The sequence below is a fragment of the Bubalus bubalis genome, chromosome 4 (genome assembly GCF_019923935.1).
Source record: "Bubalus bubalis isolate 160015118507 breed Murrah chromosome 4, NDDB_SH_1, whole genome shotgun sequence".
Classification (NCBI taxonomy): Eukaryota; Metazoa; Chordata; class Mammalia; order Artiodactyla; family Bovidae; genus Bubalus; species Bubalus bubalis.
The window spans coordinates 148,818,578-148,838,479 of NC_059160.1; the positions used below are offsets into that span (position 1 = coordinate 148,818,578).

At 42.5% G+C, this 19,902-nt stretch overlaps 2 protein-coding genes and 1 long non-coding RNA gene across 4 annotated transcripts; 2 read left to right on the forward strand and 1 right to left on the reverse strand.

Moving 5' to 3' along the window:
- Positions 1–55: 55 nt before the first annotated feature.
- FUT11 (fucosyltransferase 11) lies at positions 56–3,760 on the forward strand. The gene is made up of 3 exons (XM_006052659.4): positions 56–892; positions 974–1,599; positions 3,067–3,760. The coding sequence occupies exons 1-3, from the start codon at positions 185–187 to the stop codon at positions 3,212–3,214; spliced, it is 1,482 nt and encodes a 493-aa protein (XP_006052721.4). The 5' UTR covers positions 56–184; the 3' UTR covers positions 3,215–3,760.
- Positions 3,761–8,327: 4,567 nt separating this feature from the next.
- Positions 8,328–17,270, reverse strand: LOC102411351. 2 transcript variants are annotated; one of them, XR_006550851.2, is made up of 3 exons: positions 16,226–17,270; positions 11,042–11,205; positions 8,328–10,173 (listed from the first exon to the last, which is right to left on the reverse strand). It is a non-coding gene; the product is annotated as an uncharacterized LOC102411351 (long non-coding RNA). The 2 variants fall into 2 exon arrangements; XR_327052.4 differs by having other exon boundaries at positions 8,328–11,205; positions 16,226–17,267.
- Positions 17,271–17,289: 19 nt separating this feature from the next.
- On the forward strand, positions 17,290–18,600 carry CHCHD1 (coiled-coil-helix-coiled-coil-helix domain containing 1). The gene is made up of 3 exons (XM_006052658.4): positions 17,290–17,451; positions 17,577–17,695; positions 18,294–18,600. The coding sequence occupies exons 1-3, from the start codon at positions 17,328–17,330 to the stop codon at positions 18,405–18,407; spliced, it is 357 nt and encodes a 118-aa protein (XP_006052720.2). The 5' UTR covers positions 17,290–17,327; the 3' UTR covers positions 18,408–18,600.
- Positions 18,601–19,902: the final 1,302 nt, after the last annotated feature.

The window sequence follows — 19,902 nt, forward strand, 5'->3', positions numbered from 1 at the left end:
CTGCCACGTATCACTTTCCCTTTAGTCCTTCCTGCCAGGACTAGCGGCTCTGGGGAAGTGGCCGGCCTGAGCTGGCCGCTAAGCCGCGCATGCGCCACATGCCCCTGTGGCGTAGGACCTCGTCCCATCGCTACTCAGAGCCAGGCGGGGACCGGTGCTGCGGGCGTCGGCCGCCAGAGTAGACATGGGGGCCGGCCGCCCGGGGTCTGTGCTTGCTGTACTGGGAGTGCTTGGTGTCTGTGCGACCAGAGGCCCCGGACTCGCAGCGGAGGGGAAGACCGGCGGGGAGGCGGAGTGGGCGGAGCCGTGGGATGGCGCGGTTTTCCGGCCTCCCTCGGCGCTGGGCGCAGTGGGGGTGGCTCGCAGTCCGGGGGCCCTGCGGCCCGGGAGGGAGGAGGCGGTGGACCTGCCGGTGCTGCTGTGGTGGAGCCCGGGGCTGTTTCCTCACTTCCCGGGCGACTCGGAGCGCATCGAGTGCGCGCGCGGCGCGTGCGTGGCGTCCCGGGACCGACGGGTGCGGGGAGACTCGCGGACGCGCGCTTTGCTCTTCTACGGCACCGACTTCCGCGCGTCCGAGGCGCCGCTTCCGCGCCTGGCGCACCAGACCTGGGCGCTTCTGCACGAGGAGTCGCCCCTCAACAACTTCTTGCTGAGCCATGGTCCGGGCATCCGCCTCTTCAATCTTACCTCCACCTTCAGTCGCTACTCGGACTACCCGCTGCCGCTGCAGTGGCTGCCAGGGATCGCTTACCTGCGCCGCGCGGCACCTCCGCTCGAGGAGCGCGCAGAGTGGCGCCGCCGCGGCTATGCGCCGCTGCTCTATCTGCAGTCCCACTGCGACGTGCCTGCGGACCGAGACCGCTACGTGCGCGAGCTCATGCGCTACATTCCGGTGGGTGAGGGCCGGGCGGAGCGGGAAGGGGAGGGTGGCGCGTGGTGTACCCTCTTGACGGCCGTGCTCTACCTCTCTCAGGTGGACTCCTATGGGAAGTGCCTGCAGAATCGGGAGCTGCCCGCGCCGCGGTTACGGGACACAGCCACAGCCACCACCGAGGATCCAGAGCTCTTGGCCTTCTTGTCCCGCTATAAATTCCATTTGGCTCTCGAAAATGCCATCTGCGACGACTACATGACAGAAAAATTGTGGCGCCCCATGCACCTCGGTGCTGTGCCCGTGTACCGCGGCTCTCCCTCTGTGAGGGACTGGATGCCGAACAATCACTCCATTATCCTCATTGACGACTTTGAGTCGCCGCAGAAGCTGGCAGAGTTTATTGACTTCCTGGACAAAAATGATGAAGAATATATGAAATACTTGGCATACAAGCAACCTGGGGGCGTCACTAACCAGTTCCTTCTGGATAGTTTGAAGCAGCGCGAATGGGGAGTGAATGACCCCTTACTACCTAACTACCTTAACGGCTTCGAGTGTTTTGTCTGTGACCACGAACTGGCGCGGCTGGATGCCGAGAAGGCCCACGCAGCCTCTCCTGGGAATATCCCGGTCCCTGAGCCTCATATTGCCCAGCCCTCACACATGGACTGCCCAGTGCCCACACCTGGCTTTGGCAGTGTGGAAGAGATTCCTGAGAATGACAGGTAAGGATAGCTGGGGTCCCCTGGGGCTATTAAATCAAATGATTTACAGACTTGCTTCCTGCAGGCAATAAACTAGCCCTGGGTGCTGAGGGGATGTTGTATAAGGAAATTATGACACGAGGTCACTGTGCCTTTAAGGTATCAAGACTCTAAGAGAAGACAAATTGCGAAAGAGCAGTAGAAAATGTGAGAGGTAATTGAGGGCAACAACATACGAAAATCAGCTTTTATAAACGGTGTTTGTAGTAGTGATTCAAAAAAAGCTTCAACTAGAGCAGAGGGCTTGTTTAGGGAAGTGATGAGGGACAAAGCTGGGCCAGGTTATACATATTCTGAATACCAGGCCCTGGAGCTGGACTATCCTGAAAATCAACTCAGCTGTTTATTGAGCATCTTCAACATGGTGGGGCTGTGGATGAGAAATACATTAGTGTTTCCAGGGAGGTTTGCCTGCAGTAATCAGGGTTTATACCTGTTAACTTGGTGTAACTATTAACAGCATCTCCTTTGAATCTTAAAATTACCCTGATTTGGATGATAAATTATGTTTGTCCTAGACAGAATAGAAGGGATGCTTTCAAAAGATGATTAATGATTGTGGCCAATGTGGATTGGAAGGGAAGTGAGGAGGCTACTGAAGTAGGCAGCAGAAGGTGTTGGCATTGGAAACAAGGTCAGCATAGGAGATGGGGTAGAAAAACGTTGAAGCCATTTGCAGCAAACCACAGCTGTTAGGGGAGCGGTGAGATTATGTTTGAGAGAGACTGCTAGAATGACCTGCAGAGATCACCGTGGACAGTGGATGGCAGCAGAGGGCTGGCACAGTTTGGTCCTGGGAGTGGAGTGGATTTGTATCTAGTAATTTACATCAGGTAATTTGTATCTAGTTTGTGCAGAACATATTATGATTTATCAGAAGAAAAGTGTAACATTAAAAAAAGAGAAACATTCAGGTTATGGCTCATCTAGACACTGGATATGGTTGCACTTCTTGATTACTGAAACAGGTGTAACATAAAAAGTAACCATCTAAATACTGGATACTAGACACTGGATACTTTTGCACTTCTTGATTACTGAAACAGGTGTAACATAAAAAGTAACCATCTAAATACACTTACTTGCTTTTCTTAGGAAGATTACTGTTTCCATAGTTTGGCCCCTGCTCTGCCTACCTCTTAATTCCCTCCACATTTGGAGACCAAGAGCAGGCAAGTCAGGAAATTTAACTCACTGGGATATGTGTATGTGTGTGGGGGGCTTGGATAATGAATTTGTGGTTTTGGCTCACTGCCTGTCACTTAGATTAGTACTGGATTTACTTCACATTTCCTTCCCTCAAAGCAGATCCTTGGTCCTAACCAGAAACCACTGTATCTGCTGAAGATTTCTTTGGCCATTGGGAGAAAGGTAGGATTCCTAGTTGTACTGAGGCTCCATAATCCAACTCTCATTTTGATATTTCAGCTGGAAGGAGATGTGGCTGCAAGATTATTGGCAAGGTCTGGACCAGGGGGAAGCTCTCACTGCCATGATCCACAACAATGAGACACTTCAGGGGAAATTTTGGGATTACCTAACAGAGATCTTCATGAAAAGGAACCAAAATCTCTAATTGCTCATACAAGTATTTAACTTGACAGAGCTAAGATGGAAGTCCTTATACAACCATGGGACATGAAAGATATCCAATGCACAAGTCCTTAATGAACACTGTCTTACCATGAATCCAAGGAGTAAGTTATATCCACTGATATTTTATTCTAATCATGTGTAGCCAGGGTCTCAGCCTATGGTAATAGAGCCTCTTCTCAAGGAGAGATGGAGGATCTAGTTTTTGATTCAATGGGAACCAGAAGCCTGAAACACCCCATTTGATTCAAGGTGCTGATCAACAGAATTTTTAAAGAACTCCTTATTTTTCTAGCTCTTTCAGCCTCTCAGTCATGATTTGGGACATGTTAGTACTTGGCTGTGAATGAGGTAAGACGGGCCAGGTTTCGAGTATGAAAACCTCTCCTGTATTCTTTAAACTGCTCATTATTTTTTTTTAATTTAAATTTATTTAATTGGAGGCTAATTACTTTAGAATATTATATTGGCTTTGCCATACATCAACATGAATCCGCCACGGGTGTACATGTGTTCCCAATCCTGAACCCCCCTCCCACCTCCCTCCCCGTACCATCCCTCTGGGTCATCCCAGTGCACCAGCCCCGGGGCATCCTGTATCCTGCATCGAACCTGGACTGGCGATTCGTTTCTTATATATTATACATGTTTCAATGCCATTCTCCCAAATCATCCCACCCTCTCCCTCTCCCACAGAGTCCAAGAGACTGTTCTATACGTCTGTGTCTCTTGCTGTCTCGCATACAGGGTTATCGTTACCATCTTTCTAAATTCCATATATATGCGTTAGTATACTGTACTGGTGTTTTTCTTTCTGGCTTACTTCACTCTGTATAATCGGCGCCAGTTTCATCCACCTCATAAACCACTCATTATTCAATACCTTTTCCTAATTTCTATTCCTATCTCTTGCTTTATAAACTATTTATGTTGGTGGTGAAGCAAAACTCCTGGTGGGTTGTATTCTGGCTCTCTGGAGTTGTAATTTTTTTATATCACTTACTTTGCCTTTCATGTCAGCTTTTTTGAGTGGCTTTTCTTGCCTGGTTTTCCACAATTTCTGTTGGAGATGGAGTAGCCTTACCACTATTCCCACACTTATTCCCACCTGCATTAAACTGGCTAGAGATTGGACACCTTTTCTTAGTGCTGATTTCCTTCATATCTAGGGCATATCTGAAATTCCTTCTCACCTCATGAATATCAAAATTCAGAGGCTAATAAATATCACGTCAACTTAAGGAATCATCCTGCTCTATTTTAGAGATGGAGACTCAGGCTGCAAATGATAGCAGAAGAAGTTATCATCATTTCAAAAGGTTAAAATAGGTCAATGTGAATCAAAGCGCAAATTTTTATAGGTCTTTGGTCTTTTTCTGTCTGCCTAATGAACTCTTCTATTTTATTATCTTTATATGCTACAAAAGTCCATTTCCCCCCAAAACTCATGAAAATTATGGTGGAAGAATCAGCCCAGCAATATAGCTCTAGTAATTATCTCATATTATCTCATATTCTGTGGCACTTTTAAGTGGGATAAACATTCCAACTTCATCCATTCTATTACTGTTACAGTACATAATTTTATAGTACTTACTGAGGCCACATTTTGATGAAGTCCATCTAAGGCCCTAAACCCAAGGGGATGAGAGATGAAGCAAGACCATTTAAGCCATCATGAGTGGCTGGCTAAATAAAAAGATTTGGGGAGGTAGCCAAACACTTCTATTACTGTGGTTTAAACATACAGCTTAATGGAGAGGGAGATCATCTGCTTTTTCTGGGGCAGTGGAACAAGAACACCTTGGATCTTAGAACTACACTGGTTGTAATGTATTAATGAATTATCACTAGAGAATTCCTATAGCTTATCAATATATCTGGTTTAGTGTGTATGCATGTGTATATACACACACATTATTTACAGACATATATGTGGTTGTAAAGACTGAAGAGGAAGATGATGCTTATGACTTCAGTATAGACTATGTATAATAGGACCTTGGGTTTCTATAAGGTTTTGTTTTTAATATTTTGAACAGCCTGCTAAGCTGTTCTATGTGTGATATACCAGTTTGTTTTTAAATTTAAAAAATCTAGCTATTTACATCAAAGCTAACATCAAGTGTTTATTTTAAAACATAATGGCACTTGCTTTGAATCGGGTAAAGATCAGAGACTTTACAATTTTTGGCTGACATGAAACTATATAATATCCCACAAAATGGAAATGCTGCAACAGACCTCACAATAAACATTTATATATGTGGGGTGTTCATATATATATTGGGCTTCCCTTGAGGCTCAGCTGGTAAAGGATCCGCCTGCAATGTGGGAGACCTGGGTTTGATCCGTGGGTTGGGAAAATCCCCTGGAGAAGGGAAAGGCTACCCACTCCAGTATTCTGGCCTAGAGAATTCCATGGACTGTGTATAGTTCATGGGGTCGCAGTTGGATTTCCACTTTCATATATACATATATGATGCTTCCACTAGGGCCCCACACTTATTGTGACCTTTGAAGATGTAGCCAACCAAAGTTATAATTTAGGCTGGATTTCACTGCCAGGGTGATTCTTTTTTTTCTTTTTTTGACTGTGCCACACAGCTTGTGGGACCTCAGTTCCCTGACCTGGGACTGAATCTGGGCCCGTGGCAATGAAAGAGCAGAGTCCCAACCACTGGACCACCAGGGAACTCCCTGTTTTCATTTTATTTAATAAAAAATGCCCTTCAGGACTTCCTTAGCAGTCCAGTGTTTAAGACTCTGCCTTCCAATGCAGTGGGGTAAGTTTGATCCTTAATTCCCTGGTCCCGAACTAAGATCCCACATGCCCCAAGGAGCAGCCAAGAAAAAAAAGGGCCCTTCATAACAGTATAGAAAGTTTTCTGTTTAGACTTTTGCAGAAAAGAACAAGACAGACCTTTGAAATACTTATGTTAAAATTTGATATAGTACGGACTCTTACAAAAGCCAAATTCAGGACTCAGACTTCTAAGCGTGCAAGCTATTTGAATGCAGACACCGGTTTATATTGTATACAAAATACAGTATTACCAAGTGCAAACTAAGGTTAGGACTCAAATTTCATTATGTGCAATAAAATGGGTAGGCAATGGTTATGCAAGGTGTAGAATCATTCTTACTTCTCCTGTTTAATTACACCAGTTCAACTGGCATTACCTTAGCACTTTTATGTACAAAGTAGGCCAGTTGTTTATTACTGATTGTGGATGGAGACTCATCCCTGGTTTGTGGTCGGTGCTTCCGAGACTTTCTTTATTCCTCTTACCACAAAAGTATTCACAAAAGAGCAGGGTAAGCCAGGTGCTACCTTTCCACAAGGGAAAGCAGAACCAGAAGTAGCCACATGGCTCTCCAACTAAAGGCTTCACTTTCTCTGTGGAGAAAGCAAGCAATGTGAATTTTCTGTGGTTTGGAGCCCAGCCTGCTCTGTATACCGCAGCAGGCTTGAGGTTATTAGTGGTAGAAGTGTCCAATAGGAATCAACTTTATTTGTGTTGCTGGAGTGGGGGTGGAGCATGGGGCTGATGCCTTTATAATTCCCAAGAGTTGCTATTTTCTATTATCTCAGGTTTAATTTTGTATTAATAAATGGCTTCTTTTTAAACAGTGTCTTCTGCTTGATTTTATTTCTGGGGTGAACATGGTAAAGTTGGAGACTTGCAAAAATATTTCAAACATTTGTTCATTTAACAAATATGTATTGGCATTACTCTAGGCCCTGGGATATAGCACTGAGCAAGACTGACAAGGTCCCTGCTCTCATTATGTGTACATTTTAAGTGGGTGTTGGGGTTAAAGCCGTAAACAAACAATAATTGAATAAGATAATCCAGAGTATGATAGATACTATGAAGAAAATAAAACATGTTGATGGTGGTTTAGGATGGACGTCAGGGAACTCCTCTTTGACATCAAGTGAGACTCAACAGAACAAAAAGAGCCAGTCATGCGGAGATAAATGGGACGATTCTAAATATCTGACAAGTGATTAGCGCACACTCAATTTACATAACCAAATAAAAACTGCTCCTCCAAAGTAATTATCATCTGATGAATTATAAGACTGTCCAAATTATCCTTTCATTACCAGAAACATTTCTTGGAGATCATGCGTAAATGCCTTGAGCATCAGTGGTACATCTTTGGACTGAGTTTTGTAAACAGCTAAGTCACTTCAGAGGGGCAGGGGGTAGAAAAGGTCACTTAGAACCAAGTCTAGTTAAAGCTAGGCATTACAATCCAAGGGCCAAGTGTATAAATAGAGATGATACTGCAAAGTATCTTTGCAGGATTGGCGAGAAGATTAAATAAAACGATGAATGTGAGAAAGTGCTTAAACCTCACCCTATCCAATGAGATCACTACAAATGAGAAAACTGTCGTGTCCAGCTCGACAGCACAGGTTCCCCAAACCACCGCCGTGGCAAAAGAGTGAGAAACACTCGAAGTTACAGCGGGGATCGGGATGAACACCCCCACGAAGTGAAGGCGTCCAAACTGATCTCAAGTCTGCTTTATTATACTTTTTGAGACTTGCTTGTACGTGTTTACGTGAGCATAGCAGGCCAGGTGGCCTTCAATAATAATCCTGTGCAGTTAACATTTAATATTTTGTATCCCTGTTTTTCTGTCTCAAGGACAGAGACCTAGGTAGTCTCTATGTGCCTCCCAGGCACCAAGGACAGGAACAGTCTGCTGATGGCTTTCCATCCCAGGTGTCCATCCTGCTTTCAAAATGTTTGCTGTTCCTTCCTGGATTCCTTCACGAGTCACATACTGAGTCATGTCCTCTCAGCAAGATTGTTTAATTCTTTTGTCAGGCCTTTTAGTAGGCCTGTCTCCTACATCTCCCCCTTTTTGTTTCTGTAGATAACTGAATATAGTCAAGAAGGCTAACTGTTGCTGCTGCTTCTTTCGTGTTCTTCTCCAGACTATACAGAGATAAAACTTAATGATTAATAAAACATTGCAACTAATTATAAGTCCATAACCATAGGATTTGATTTGTTTGAGAGGATTTAAGGAAGACAGTCCATCAGCTATAGCATTAAGCAAAGAAGAGCCAGTAATCACATCAAGTTTTTTATTAAACATGCTTAGAATGTCACGTTGTAACTCTTGTATATCTAATGTAATATTTCCTTGATTTAGTAAATATCGTTTAACTTTATCCCAGTTAAAAGTCGATTGATTATACATATTTATGTGCAGTCACACAGAATGATGTGTAATTCCAGTCACACTTTAGTCTTGTTTTTGTAGACTTACCAATTGATCTCCTAATAAAATAACAGAATATTGTAAGCCAGCCACTTGTGAAGCCAATTTTTCATCTATTTTTTGTTGAGTGGACCAAAGAACGTCTGCATCCTTATGCCATTCTTGTACAAAATGAAGTTTGAACAGGTTGATGCAATGCGACACTGCTGTAGTGGTGGTTATTGCTATAATTCCCAGAATAGCTGCTATTTTACATACCAATAAATCTTTTTGTTCTTTTAAAAGTTGCTTTTATAATTTCTTCTATGGCATAAAGAGTAGGGCTTTCTTGCCAGCCTCTTTGTAAATCCACTGGTATCCAAATACCTGTCCAAGTTTTTAAAACATAAATACTTTGCCAGGATTCATTCAAAGGAATGGTATTGTTTAAACAAGTATAAAAAGAACAATTTATACAATTTATGAGACCAGTAGAGATGTTACACATCACTGGCCCTAACATAAGCACAAAAGGTAATCTTACACAGGCCTGAATAGTATGAGTAGAATTTTTAGTAAAATTAAAAGTTGCCTTAGGATCGTTTAAGATATATTCAGTATACTGGCCATTCCAAGCCTTAAGGGTTTTTAAAGCCATAGGTATCTTCCAAATCTCATTATGTACTGGGTGATGGATAAGGTGAGGAATGGGGGGAGCAAATCCCTCTCCATGCCATATCAAAGATGCATTTCCATATGTATTAAGTGTGTTATTATGATATATCCATGGACTAGAAATACTTGTTCCTTTAATCTTAGGGGTTCCTCTAGGGCCCTAATCTATAATCTGTCCCTCAGGAGTATTTAGTAACAGATGACCTTCAGACCCTCTACCATTTTTCCACTGGATCCAGTCCTCCATCCATACCATGTCCTATTCTTAAAAGCATAGCCTGGGAGATTAGGAGGACTATAATGTATGGTGGAATTTTCTCTTTCTTTAAAAGTAAGTGCTGTTAATAAGAAAAAAGTGTTCTTATTCTCTCCAGGCTTTTCTACAATAGAAAGCCATCCCCGGAATCCCATCTTTAAACAGAATTCTCCAAATCCTATACAAATGGATGTGCTATCTGTTCTTACTGTATAATTTTTTAGAGATCGTCCTTCTTCCTCTTTTAAAGGAAGGCTTGGATCATAAGGACCAGGAAGCCAGGCTGAATCATTGACAAATATGGGAATACTGAATCTTGCTATGTAATGGGTCTTAATAAAGGAGGATTGAGAATATATGCCCAATAATGATGACTGGAATCAGCTTGAACACTTACTGACGTTGTGATAAGGGTTACCATAGCCAGTAGTAGATTGGCAGATGTTTTTGGAAGGCCATGATGATGAACTAGGCTCTCAGTGCCCTGTGATAACTTATCTGCCCCCAAGTGGGTATTGTGGCAGTTCACGCTCACTTGGTCTTGGCAGGCCCAAGTTCTAACGTAAGGTGTGGCATGGCATGCGTCAGAAGTCTGGAGGGTGGGTCTATATCAAATCATGTTTTTTTCTTTCCAATACCAGATTCTCCTCCTCGGGATCCATCGGTGTTCATTTCCTCTATTAAGATAAGAGCATACCCTCTTCCTTGTTTAAGCATGATACCCAGCTTCCATTCCCTGTCCTCCTTCCACAATATTTTTTGCCAAACCTCCTATAAGGGAGAAACTTTAAGGGAAGTATCTTTAGTCTGTTGTGAAAAGTTCCAGTGAACCTCAGCTGCTGGTTTCTCATATGGCCCTCTTGTGTCCAAAAAATTTAGAGTAAAAAGAGCTAGAGCTATTTTATCCTTAGGGGAAACAGGTCCCAAAAGCCATACTGTCCTCCCCCTTTTTGTTTCTGTAGTATAAGTTTTAAAGTTCAGTGGGCACGTTTGATGATGGCTTGTCCTTGAGGATTATAAGGAATGCCTGTAATATGTTTAATAGACCAGTCAGCTAAAATTTTTTGAAAGATATGACTTTTATAAGAAGGCCCATTGTCAGTTTTTATAGTTTTCGGTAGGCCCATATAGGCAAGAGCTTGTCGTAAGTGAGGGATACATTGAACAGTTGACTCTCCATTATGAACTGAAGCAAAAATCATTCCAGAATATGTGTCAATGGAAACATGTATTAAACCTAAATTACCAAAACAGGGCATATGAGTAACATCAGTTTGCCATAAGTCATTAGGATATAATCCACAAGGATTTACGCCTTCCTGATTTATGGGCACTATTGTGGAAGTCTGACAGGTAGGGCATTGAGAAACAATATTTTTAGCTTGTTGTCGGGATAACTGAAAACAATATTGTAATCCTCTGACGTTAATGTAAGTTAAATCATGAAACTAAGTGGGAGTAAGGAATGTAGTTAATTTAACATCAATCTGGTCATTACCTTCTGATAAAGGTTCTGGTAATTGAGAATGAGAGCGGATATGAGTAATATGAAATGGAAATTGTTGATTCCTAACTATATCTTGTAATTTCAAAAATAACTGATGAAAAAATTCCCGAGACAGGAATATGAATAATTTCTATCTGGAAACTTACCTTAATAGCATATTGAGAATCTGAGATAATATTAATGGGTATTACAATGTCTGACAGGACAGTAATTATGGCATCTAGTTCAGCTTGTTGTATTGATGAATATGATGATTGCCAAATTTTGGTGGTTGGACCATAATATCCATCCTTATATTCTTTATTTGCATCTGTAAAAAAGATAGGAGCACACTCGATAGGTTTTGTTTTAGTTATTCTAGGCAATTTAAAAACATGTTTTTTAAGAAAATTAATTTAGAAGATGGATCAGATCAGATCAGTCGCTCAGTCGTGTCCGACTCTTTGCGACCCCATGAATCGCAGCACGCCAGGCCTCCCTGTCCATCACCAACTCCCGGAATTCACTCAGAGTCACGTCCATCAAGTCAGTGATGCCATCCAGCCATCTCATCCTCTGTCGTCCCCTTCTCCTCCTGCCCCCAATCCCTCCCAGCATCAGAGTCTTTTCCAATGAGTCAACTCTTTGCATCAGGTGGCCAAAGTACTGGAGTTTCAGCTTTAGTATCATTCCTTCTGAAGAAATCCCAGGGTGACAATCAATTGTACCAATAAAATCAGATAATGCTATCTGCCATTCCATGTTTTGTGCAAAAAGTCATTCTATCTGACCTTTAGCTAAAGGAACTATTATATATTTGGGATCATATCCTGAAATTTGTCGAATACGAGTCCTCGATTTAAAAATCAATTTACTAATAAGGTCTACATAGGTAGTCAATAATTTTGTTTGTTTATGGGGTAAAAATACCCATTGTAATTATAAATTCATTTTGCCATATTATTCCTGTAGGAGAATGAGGTGTAGGAATAATTAAAGCAGTTAAAGGTTGTTGAATATCAATTCGAGATAACTATTTTTGTTGCATGCCTTGATTCATTTCTTGTAATTCTCGATTGGCTTCAGCTGTAAGTGTTCATGGACTGCTAAGATCTGTATCTCCTTTTAGAGTATCAAATAAATTTGTCAAAGCATAATTAAGGATACCCAGTGTAGGTCATCAGAGAAGGCGATAGCACCCCACTCCAGTACTCTTGCCTAGAAAATCCCATGGACAGAGAAGCCTGGTAGGCTGCAGTCCATGGGGTCACGAAGAGTAGGACAGGACTGAGCGACTTCACTTGCACTTTTCACTTTCATGCATTGGAGAAGGAAATGGCAACCCACTCCAGTGTTCTTGCCTGGAGAATCCCAGGGACGGTGGAGCCTGGTGGGCTGCCGTCTATGGGGTCACATAGAGTCAGACACGACTGAAGTGACTTAGCAGCAGCAGCAGCAGTGTAGGTCATAACCAATTAATATCTCCTAATAATTTTTGCAAGTTGTTCAGAGTATTAAGGTGATCAGTTCTAATTTGTATCTTTTAAGAGGATACTGTATGACGATTAAGAATGTATCCCAAATAATTATTTTCTGTATTTTATCCGGGGCAATTATTAAGCCAAATTCTTTCAATATATTTTGAGTGTCTAAAAATATATGGTGCAATAACTGATTATCTGGATAAGCCAATAAAATATCATCCATATAATGTATAACATAAGCCTGGGGATATTTCTGTCTAATGATAGACAAGGGCTGATTAATAAAAATGTGACATAAAGTAGGACTTTCACGGAGAAGGCAATGGCACCCCCACTCCAGTACTCTTGCCTGGAAAATCCCACGGACGGAGGAGCCTGGTGAGCTGCAGTCCATGGGGTCGCTAAGAGTTGGACACAACTGAGCGACTTCACTTTCACTTTTCACTTTCATGCATTGGAGAAGGAAATGGCAACCCACTCCAGTGTTTTTGCCTGGAGAATCCCAGGGATAGGGGAGCCTGGTGGGCTGCCGTCTATGGGATCGCACAGAGTCGAACACAACTGAAGCGACTTAGCAGCAGCAGCAGCAGGACTATTCATCATCCTTGAGGTAAGACAGTCCATTGATATCTCTGACTGGTATTAATGCTAGGACAGTAAAAGCAAACTTAGGAGCATCAGAAGGATCTAAAGAAACAGTAAAAAAACAATCTTTTAAGTCTATTATTGTAAGATGTCATTTTTTAGGAATCATAGATGGTAAGAAAATACCTGGCTGTAAGGCTCCCATGGGTTCCATTACAGCATTAATTTTTCTTAGGTCTGTTAATATTCTCCATTTACCTGATTTCTTTTTTACAACAAAAACTGGGGAGTTCCAGGGGCTAGTAGATTCAATTATATGTCCTTGTTCTTTATGTTCTAGTATTAGTTCATATAATGCTTCCAATTTTTCTCTGGTTAAGGGCCACTGCTCCATCTATATAGGTTTTTCTGAAAGCCAAGTCAGTTTTAATGCAGTCTTTTTTGAAGCAGTGGCCCCTAGGATAAATTTGGATTTTGGAAAGGGTTATACCCCATATTGGCCATAATTTGTTTAGCTTGTGGGGATATAGTGGGTATGGTTACATATGCTCCCCATTGCATTAATAAATCTCGTCCCCCAAAATTGATTGGAATATCTGCAACCAGAGGTTGCAAAGTGGCAGTTTGTTGTTTTGGGCCTTTACAGAGCATTGTTTGAGAGCTCTGACAGATATTATTCATAGTCCCTATTCCTGTTATAACAGTAGAAACTGATTTAATGGCCAGGAATGAGGTCAATGTTTTATAGCTATTATTGAAACATCAGCTCCTGTATCCATGAGCCCAGGAAATCTCTTTCCCATTATTTCTGTATCTAGTTTTGGTCTCTCATCAGTAACATAGGTCTGCCAATATACTTGGTTTCCCGTACTTCCAAATCCTCCTCCTCTTTTTCTAGGGGATTAATCTTTATGTAAGGCAACAGAAGGGAGTTGTGTAATTCAGTCTCCCTTATTTATTTGATATGGAATATTAGCACTCATCATAACATGAATTTCCCTTTCAAAGTCTTCAATGATTCCAATTTGTACTTGAATGCCCTTTATAGTTAGACTACTTCTACCAATCATAAGTCCAACAGTATTTTTTGGAAGAGGACCCCATATTCCTGTAGGAATTTTACATACTCTCATAGATGGCATCAATAATTGATTATCTAGGGCAGGAATATCTATTGCTGCGCTGCCCGAGGTTACTGCTACTGCTACTGCTAAGTCATGTCAATCGTGTCTGACTCTGTGCGACCCCATAGACAGCTGTCCAATAGGCTCCTCTGTCCCTGGGATTCTCCAGGCAAGAATACTGGAGTGGGTTGCCATTTCCTTCTCCAATGCATGAAAGTGAAAAGTGAAAGTGAAGTCGCTCAGTCGTGTCCGACTCTTAGCGACCCCATGGACTGTAGCCTACCAGGCTCCTCCGTCCGTGGGATTCTCCAGGCAAGAGCACTGGAGTGGGTTGCCATTGCCTGAGGTTGCTGGGAGTAAATCATAGATTGATTGTTTTCTAATATTTGAGTGGGATATGTGAATGGGACTGCATTCCATGAGCGCGGATTGTTTTGGGAGCCCCTAGCTCGGCTCAGAAAGGTGTTTCCCAACAGAGGAGTCCTGTCTTTATGAAATTTGGAATGGCATTGATTAGCCCAGTGATTTCCTTTTTGAAATTTAGAACATAATCCAGGGGCTTTAGCTTCCCCTTTTCGATCATTATTATTTATTTTACAATCTTTTTTCATTTGTCCCAGTTTTCCACATCCATGACATTTAATTTTATTGTCCTTTTTTCCTTTTGAAAGGGCCTGTGCCAATAACTGCATCTTATAGGGTTCTGATCCAGTATCATGACACGCCTTTATATAATCTTCCAAGTTGCTTCCCTGAGCTTTTATTTTTTTATTTTTATTTTATTTTTCTTCCCTGAGCTTTTAAAGGTTGGAGAGCCTTTTGGCATTCAGAGTTAGCATTGTCATAAGCCAACAGCTGTAAAAGCATGTCCCTTAGATTAGGTTGAGATACCATGCTCATTAAATTTTTTCAAAGTCTGGCTATAAAGTCAACATAAATGTCTCCATTAGACTGTCTAACTTGTGTAAATGATGGAGTAGTATGTCCAGGAGGATTAAGTTTTTCCCAAGCTCTTAAACATACAAATCGTACTTGGGAGAGGACCTGATCATCAAATTGTAATTGAGCCTGTATTCCAAAATATCCTCCTGACCCCATCAGCTGATCCAAGGAAATGTTAATAGGGGGATTTGAAGCAGCATTTTTATGAGCTTGTTGATTTGTTTCATCTTGCCACCAGGTTTTAAATTGTAAAAATTCAGAGGATGAAAAACAAGTTCTTGCAACCGTATCTCAGTCAAAAGGGATCAGCCTTTCAGCTTGTGCAAGTCCTTGAATTAAACCCATAGTATATGGAGAGTTAGTACCGTATTGTGTACATGCTTGTTTTATCTCTTTGACTGTCTTAAAAGGCAGAGGGTGATAACCATAAGTAATAGCACCTTGTGGATATTGTGGACCAGGGGAAACCTGAGTGACCACCACGGGGAGGGCTAGGGCATCTTCATCCCCTTGTAGTTGTGCCTGTCTAATTCCCCTTTGAAAGGGAGAAATATGGTTGGGCACTGTCAGATGAGGTTCAAAATGCCGTCATCCCATGGAGTCTCCGGATCTAAAGGGGGTGGCTCTGTTAAGGGTGCTGAAGGATGAGCCACATTAACCATGGGAAAATGATCATTATTCCCACGATTTTATTTTCTTTTGCTCTTTTCGTTTGGGGCGCAGAGGTGCTTTTCCCCCTTCAGAATCACTATTCTCATATAAACAAGATTCATGTATTGTCTCTACAGAATTTTCAGAATCGGAGGCTTCTGAATGTAATGGTCCTAGCGCAGTGCTAATAAGATTCCCCAGTGACCAGACAAAGGACTACGTTCCCCACTATGATAAGCTCTGCGTAGGCAACGCATAACTTCTTGCTATTCTTTATACCTTAAAGTCCCTCTATCTGGATCAAGTCAATAGCAATGTTTTTCAATAGCAGAAAGTAAGTCTTTTAAAGCAGAATGAGAAACTTGCACTCCCAAGGTTTTCAACAAAGTCTTTTAAGACTTGCATATATGCTTAGGGCTTCCCTTATGGCTCAGACGGTAAAGCGTCTGCCCACAATGCAGGAGATCAGGGTTCGATCCCTAGGTCGGGAAGATTTTCTGGAACAGGAAATGGCAACCCATGCTCCATTGTTACCCTGATTGAATTATTCATGGGGTGTACTCACCAGGTACTTTCCACGTCCACCTCTTCGGTTGGAATTCCCTGCGTTCCTTGCCTCCTAAGGAGAAGCTTCGAAAGCTGGTTTCCCTTTCAGGTCCCCGTTGGGGCGCCACTTGTCGAGTCCAGCTCGACAGCACAGGTTCCCCAAAGCGCCGCCGTGGCAAAAGAGTGAGAAACACTCAAGAAAGTTACAGCGGGGATCAGGGAACCAACACCCCCACGAGGTGAAGGCGCCCAAACTGATCTCAAGTCTGCTTTATTATACTTTTTGAGACTTGCTTGTACGTGTTTACATGAGCATAGCAGGTCAGGTGGCCTTCAATGATAATCCTGTGCAGTTAACATTTAATATTTTTGTATCCCTGTTTTTCTGCCTCAAGGACAGAGACCCAGGTAATCTTTATGTGCCTCCCAGGCACCAAGGATAGGAACAGTCTGTTGATGGCTTTCCATCCCAGGTGTCCATCCTGCTTTCAAGATGTTTTCTGTTCCTTCTTGGATTCCTTCAGGAATCACATACTGAGTCATGTCCTCTCAGCAAGATTGTTTAATTCTTCTGTCAGGCCTTTTAGTAGGCCTGTCTCCTACAAAAACGATTCTTTAAGCCGCAGCAGCTGTTCAAATAAATGAACCTATTTTTCTTCACGGCTTCGAAGTGGCTCTAAAGGTAATCAAAACCAACAGTTCTTTAAGGTTTATTAAAATTAAATCATTCCCAAGTTAGCATCTTTAAGTCTCACATTTTGATCCGCTCCCATCCTCTGTCCTTGCCTATGTCAATCACTCTCTAATGCATACTTTACAACCCGAAACTTGGGCTCTTTCCTGGGTGTTCCTGGCCCAGTACTGCCCAAGACTTCAGGGCCCAGAGCTCACAAAAGTCAGCGTGGACCCACAAAACAGCCCCAGAGATTCTCCTCCTAACCTGCACAAGTGTCTACACTAGCCAGGGTCCGAAACCGGAATCAAGGCGACCCCGCCAAGAAAAGTAAGAAGAGCATCCCGGGGCGGGAGGTGGGTGGGTTGCAGCCGAACCTTATCCGGCTTGTAGGGGTCACGCAGGGTCACGCACGGCGCCGCAGAGCCTGCCGGGAGCTCCGTGCGCAATGGCGACGCCAAGCCTCCGGGGTCGGTTAGCACGGCTTGGGAATCCGCGGAAGCCTATACTGAAGCCCAATAGGCCTCTCATCCTAGCTAACCATGTCGGGGAACGGCGCCGGGAGAAGGGCGGTGAGTCCTCTGAGCCTTGGAGGCCCCAGAGCGGAAGCCGGAATAGTGCTGAAGGCTACTGGGTGGGAGGGTCGGAAAGTAAGGGTTTCTTTGTGACTGAGGATCCTTCCGTTCTGCTCCTCCAGAGGCGACCTGTATCACGGAGATGTCGATAATGATGGCTTGCTGGAAGCAGAATGAATTCCGCGACGAAGCGTGCAAAAAAGAGATCCGCGACTTCTTCGATTGTGCTTCGAGGGCTGAGGTGACAGGAGGCTTCTGGGTTGCCCTTTTGAGAGGAAAATAGGGGGCATACAGTAGTGGTTCTTCTGCTCTTGCTTGGTGATAAGAAAGTCCCTCTCATTCTGAAAGGGAGAGGAGATTTTTGGAAGCTACTTGATCACGCCAGAGTGGGAAAGGTTACTGTTTTGAAATCGCTGTGATGCTGAGAGATTTGTTTCATTGCTTTCAGCTTTACCGGGTGCAAAATGAGGTTAATAATTAATATTCGTTTTATAGAATTTTTTTTATCAAGTGAAGACATGCATGGGAACGCCACTTTTTAAAGTTTAAATTGCTTTTCAAATAGACATTATTGTTTAAAGTAAACTAGAGACAGTAAAGGACAGGTTGTTTAGTTTCCAGACTAAATTGCCGACTGGGAATTGTATACTAAATTGTATAATTCAGATTTTACAATCATTCGTGGATCCGAAGTCCTATGAATGAAAGGGAACTGGGAAGAGGACACAGATCTCCAGGCTGGTTAACACCTTAGCGTAATTTGGGTTGTGTGAGAACTATTAGCTTAGGTCAGGGCCAACTTAAGAGCTATCATTTTAATTTTTGTTCTGTGTTTTCAGGCAGCCCGAAAAATGAGATCAGTCCAGGAGGATCTGGGAGAGTTGGGGAGTTTACCCCCCAGGAAGTTGAATAAGCTGTTACAGAGGTTTCCTAACAAGCCTCACCTCAGCTGAAAATGGAGGAGCATTTTCAATGACTGGACTTAGCTTCTGAGAATTAAACAGAGGCATTTTAGAGATATTTGCACTGCCTTGCTCTCTTTGAAGAGTAGAAAGAGGCAAAACACTGTCTTTTTTTTTTACCCTTTGGAAACATTCTGTGGGTGGAAATTTTGCTTTATTTTGAAATAAAATCTTCTGAAGAGAACTTGGCCTTTTGTCGTGGATTAGGTACTCCCACCATAGTTGAACCTTGTGTCCTCCCCCACATTCTGAAAGGTGTTTGCTCCCTGATTTGCACCAGGAGCAGGACAAAAACCTTTGTGTTGTCCTGCAATTGAGGTCCTTTATACCATTTAGTGCCCTTGCCTTTGGATGCATTAAGGTTGTTATCCGTATGTACAGTTTTTTGCCATCATCTGTAAGTATATTTAGAGACGACCTATTGTTGTGCATAGCCTCTGTAAGGTGCTGCTGGAATAATCAGAGGTTCACAAATTAATAACCCACAGTTACTGCAGATGAATTTTATTTGGCCCACACAGTTAAAATTTAAATTAGCTGACCACAATAGAAAAACTGTCATAAAAAGTCCACTTTTTCGCTTCCCTTAAAAAAAAAAAAAAGATCTGACAATCCTAGTTTCTTATCCCCACATGGAAATAAAGATTAATCAAATAGAGTTGATTATCTCCATTCTCCAGAGATCTGGTCATGGGACTCCCCCAAGTGGTGAGACTAAGACTTAATTGGCAATTACCATCTTTATGTATTACCTGTTCAGTAGTGTCATTATCTGCTTTTGTGACCTCTTGATATTCTATAGCCTGCCCTTTCAGACATAACTGAGTTAACCTTTTCTATGTACTTTACAGCACATATATCCCCATTAAATGTACAAAGGGATCAGTGGGGGTTTTAAAGCTCCAGTGGGATAATTATTAAGATAAATGAAGGGGCCATGCCTCCTTGAAGCACATACCCCATACCACCATATACCCCATTGATGGAGTACTGGACAACTGCCTATTCTGCCGGCTGAGGCTGTTAGGAAGAAGTTCAGTGCTTAGGTACTGTGGACTAGCCTTGAAGTTCTTAACCTTTGGTCAATAGACTCCCAGTAAGAGGTCTGTGAATATGGATGAGAACAGAAAAAGTTATCTTTAACCACAACTGAAATTGAGTATTTCAGTTAGCACTGGGAAACAACACTAGTATTAGCAATACCTATATGAAACCACAATATTTTATACCTTAGAGTTTGTTACAGATGTCTCAATATTTATACTCATCACAGGGAAGCCTGGCGTGCTGCTGTCCATGGGGTGGCAAAGAGTCAGACACGACTGAGCAACTGAACTGAACTAAATTTATTAATATTTTGATAATTGTATATCAACATAAAATATTTTCTTTATAATTCTTTGATTTAGTCTATTTATAAACAATCTGAGGGACCTCCCAGGTGGTCCAGTGATTAATACTCTGCATCCAGTGCAGAGGGCGCAGG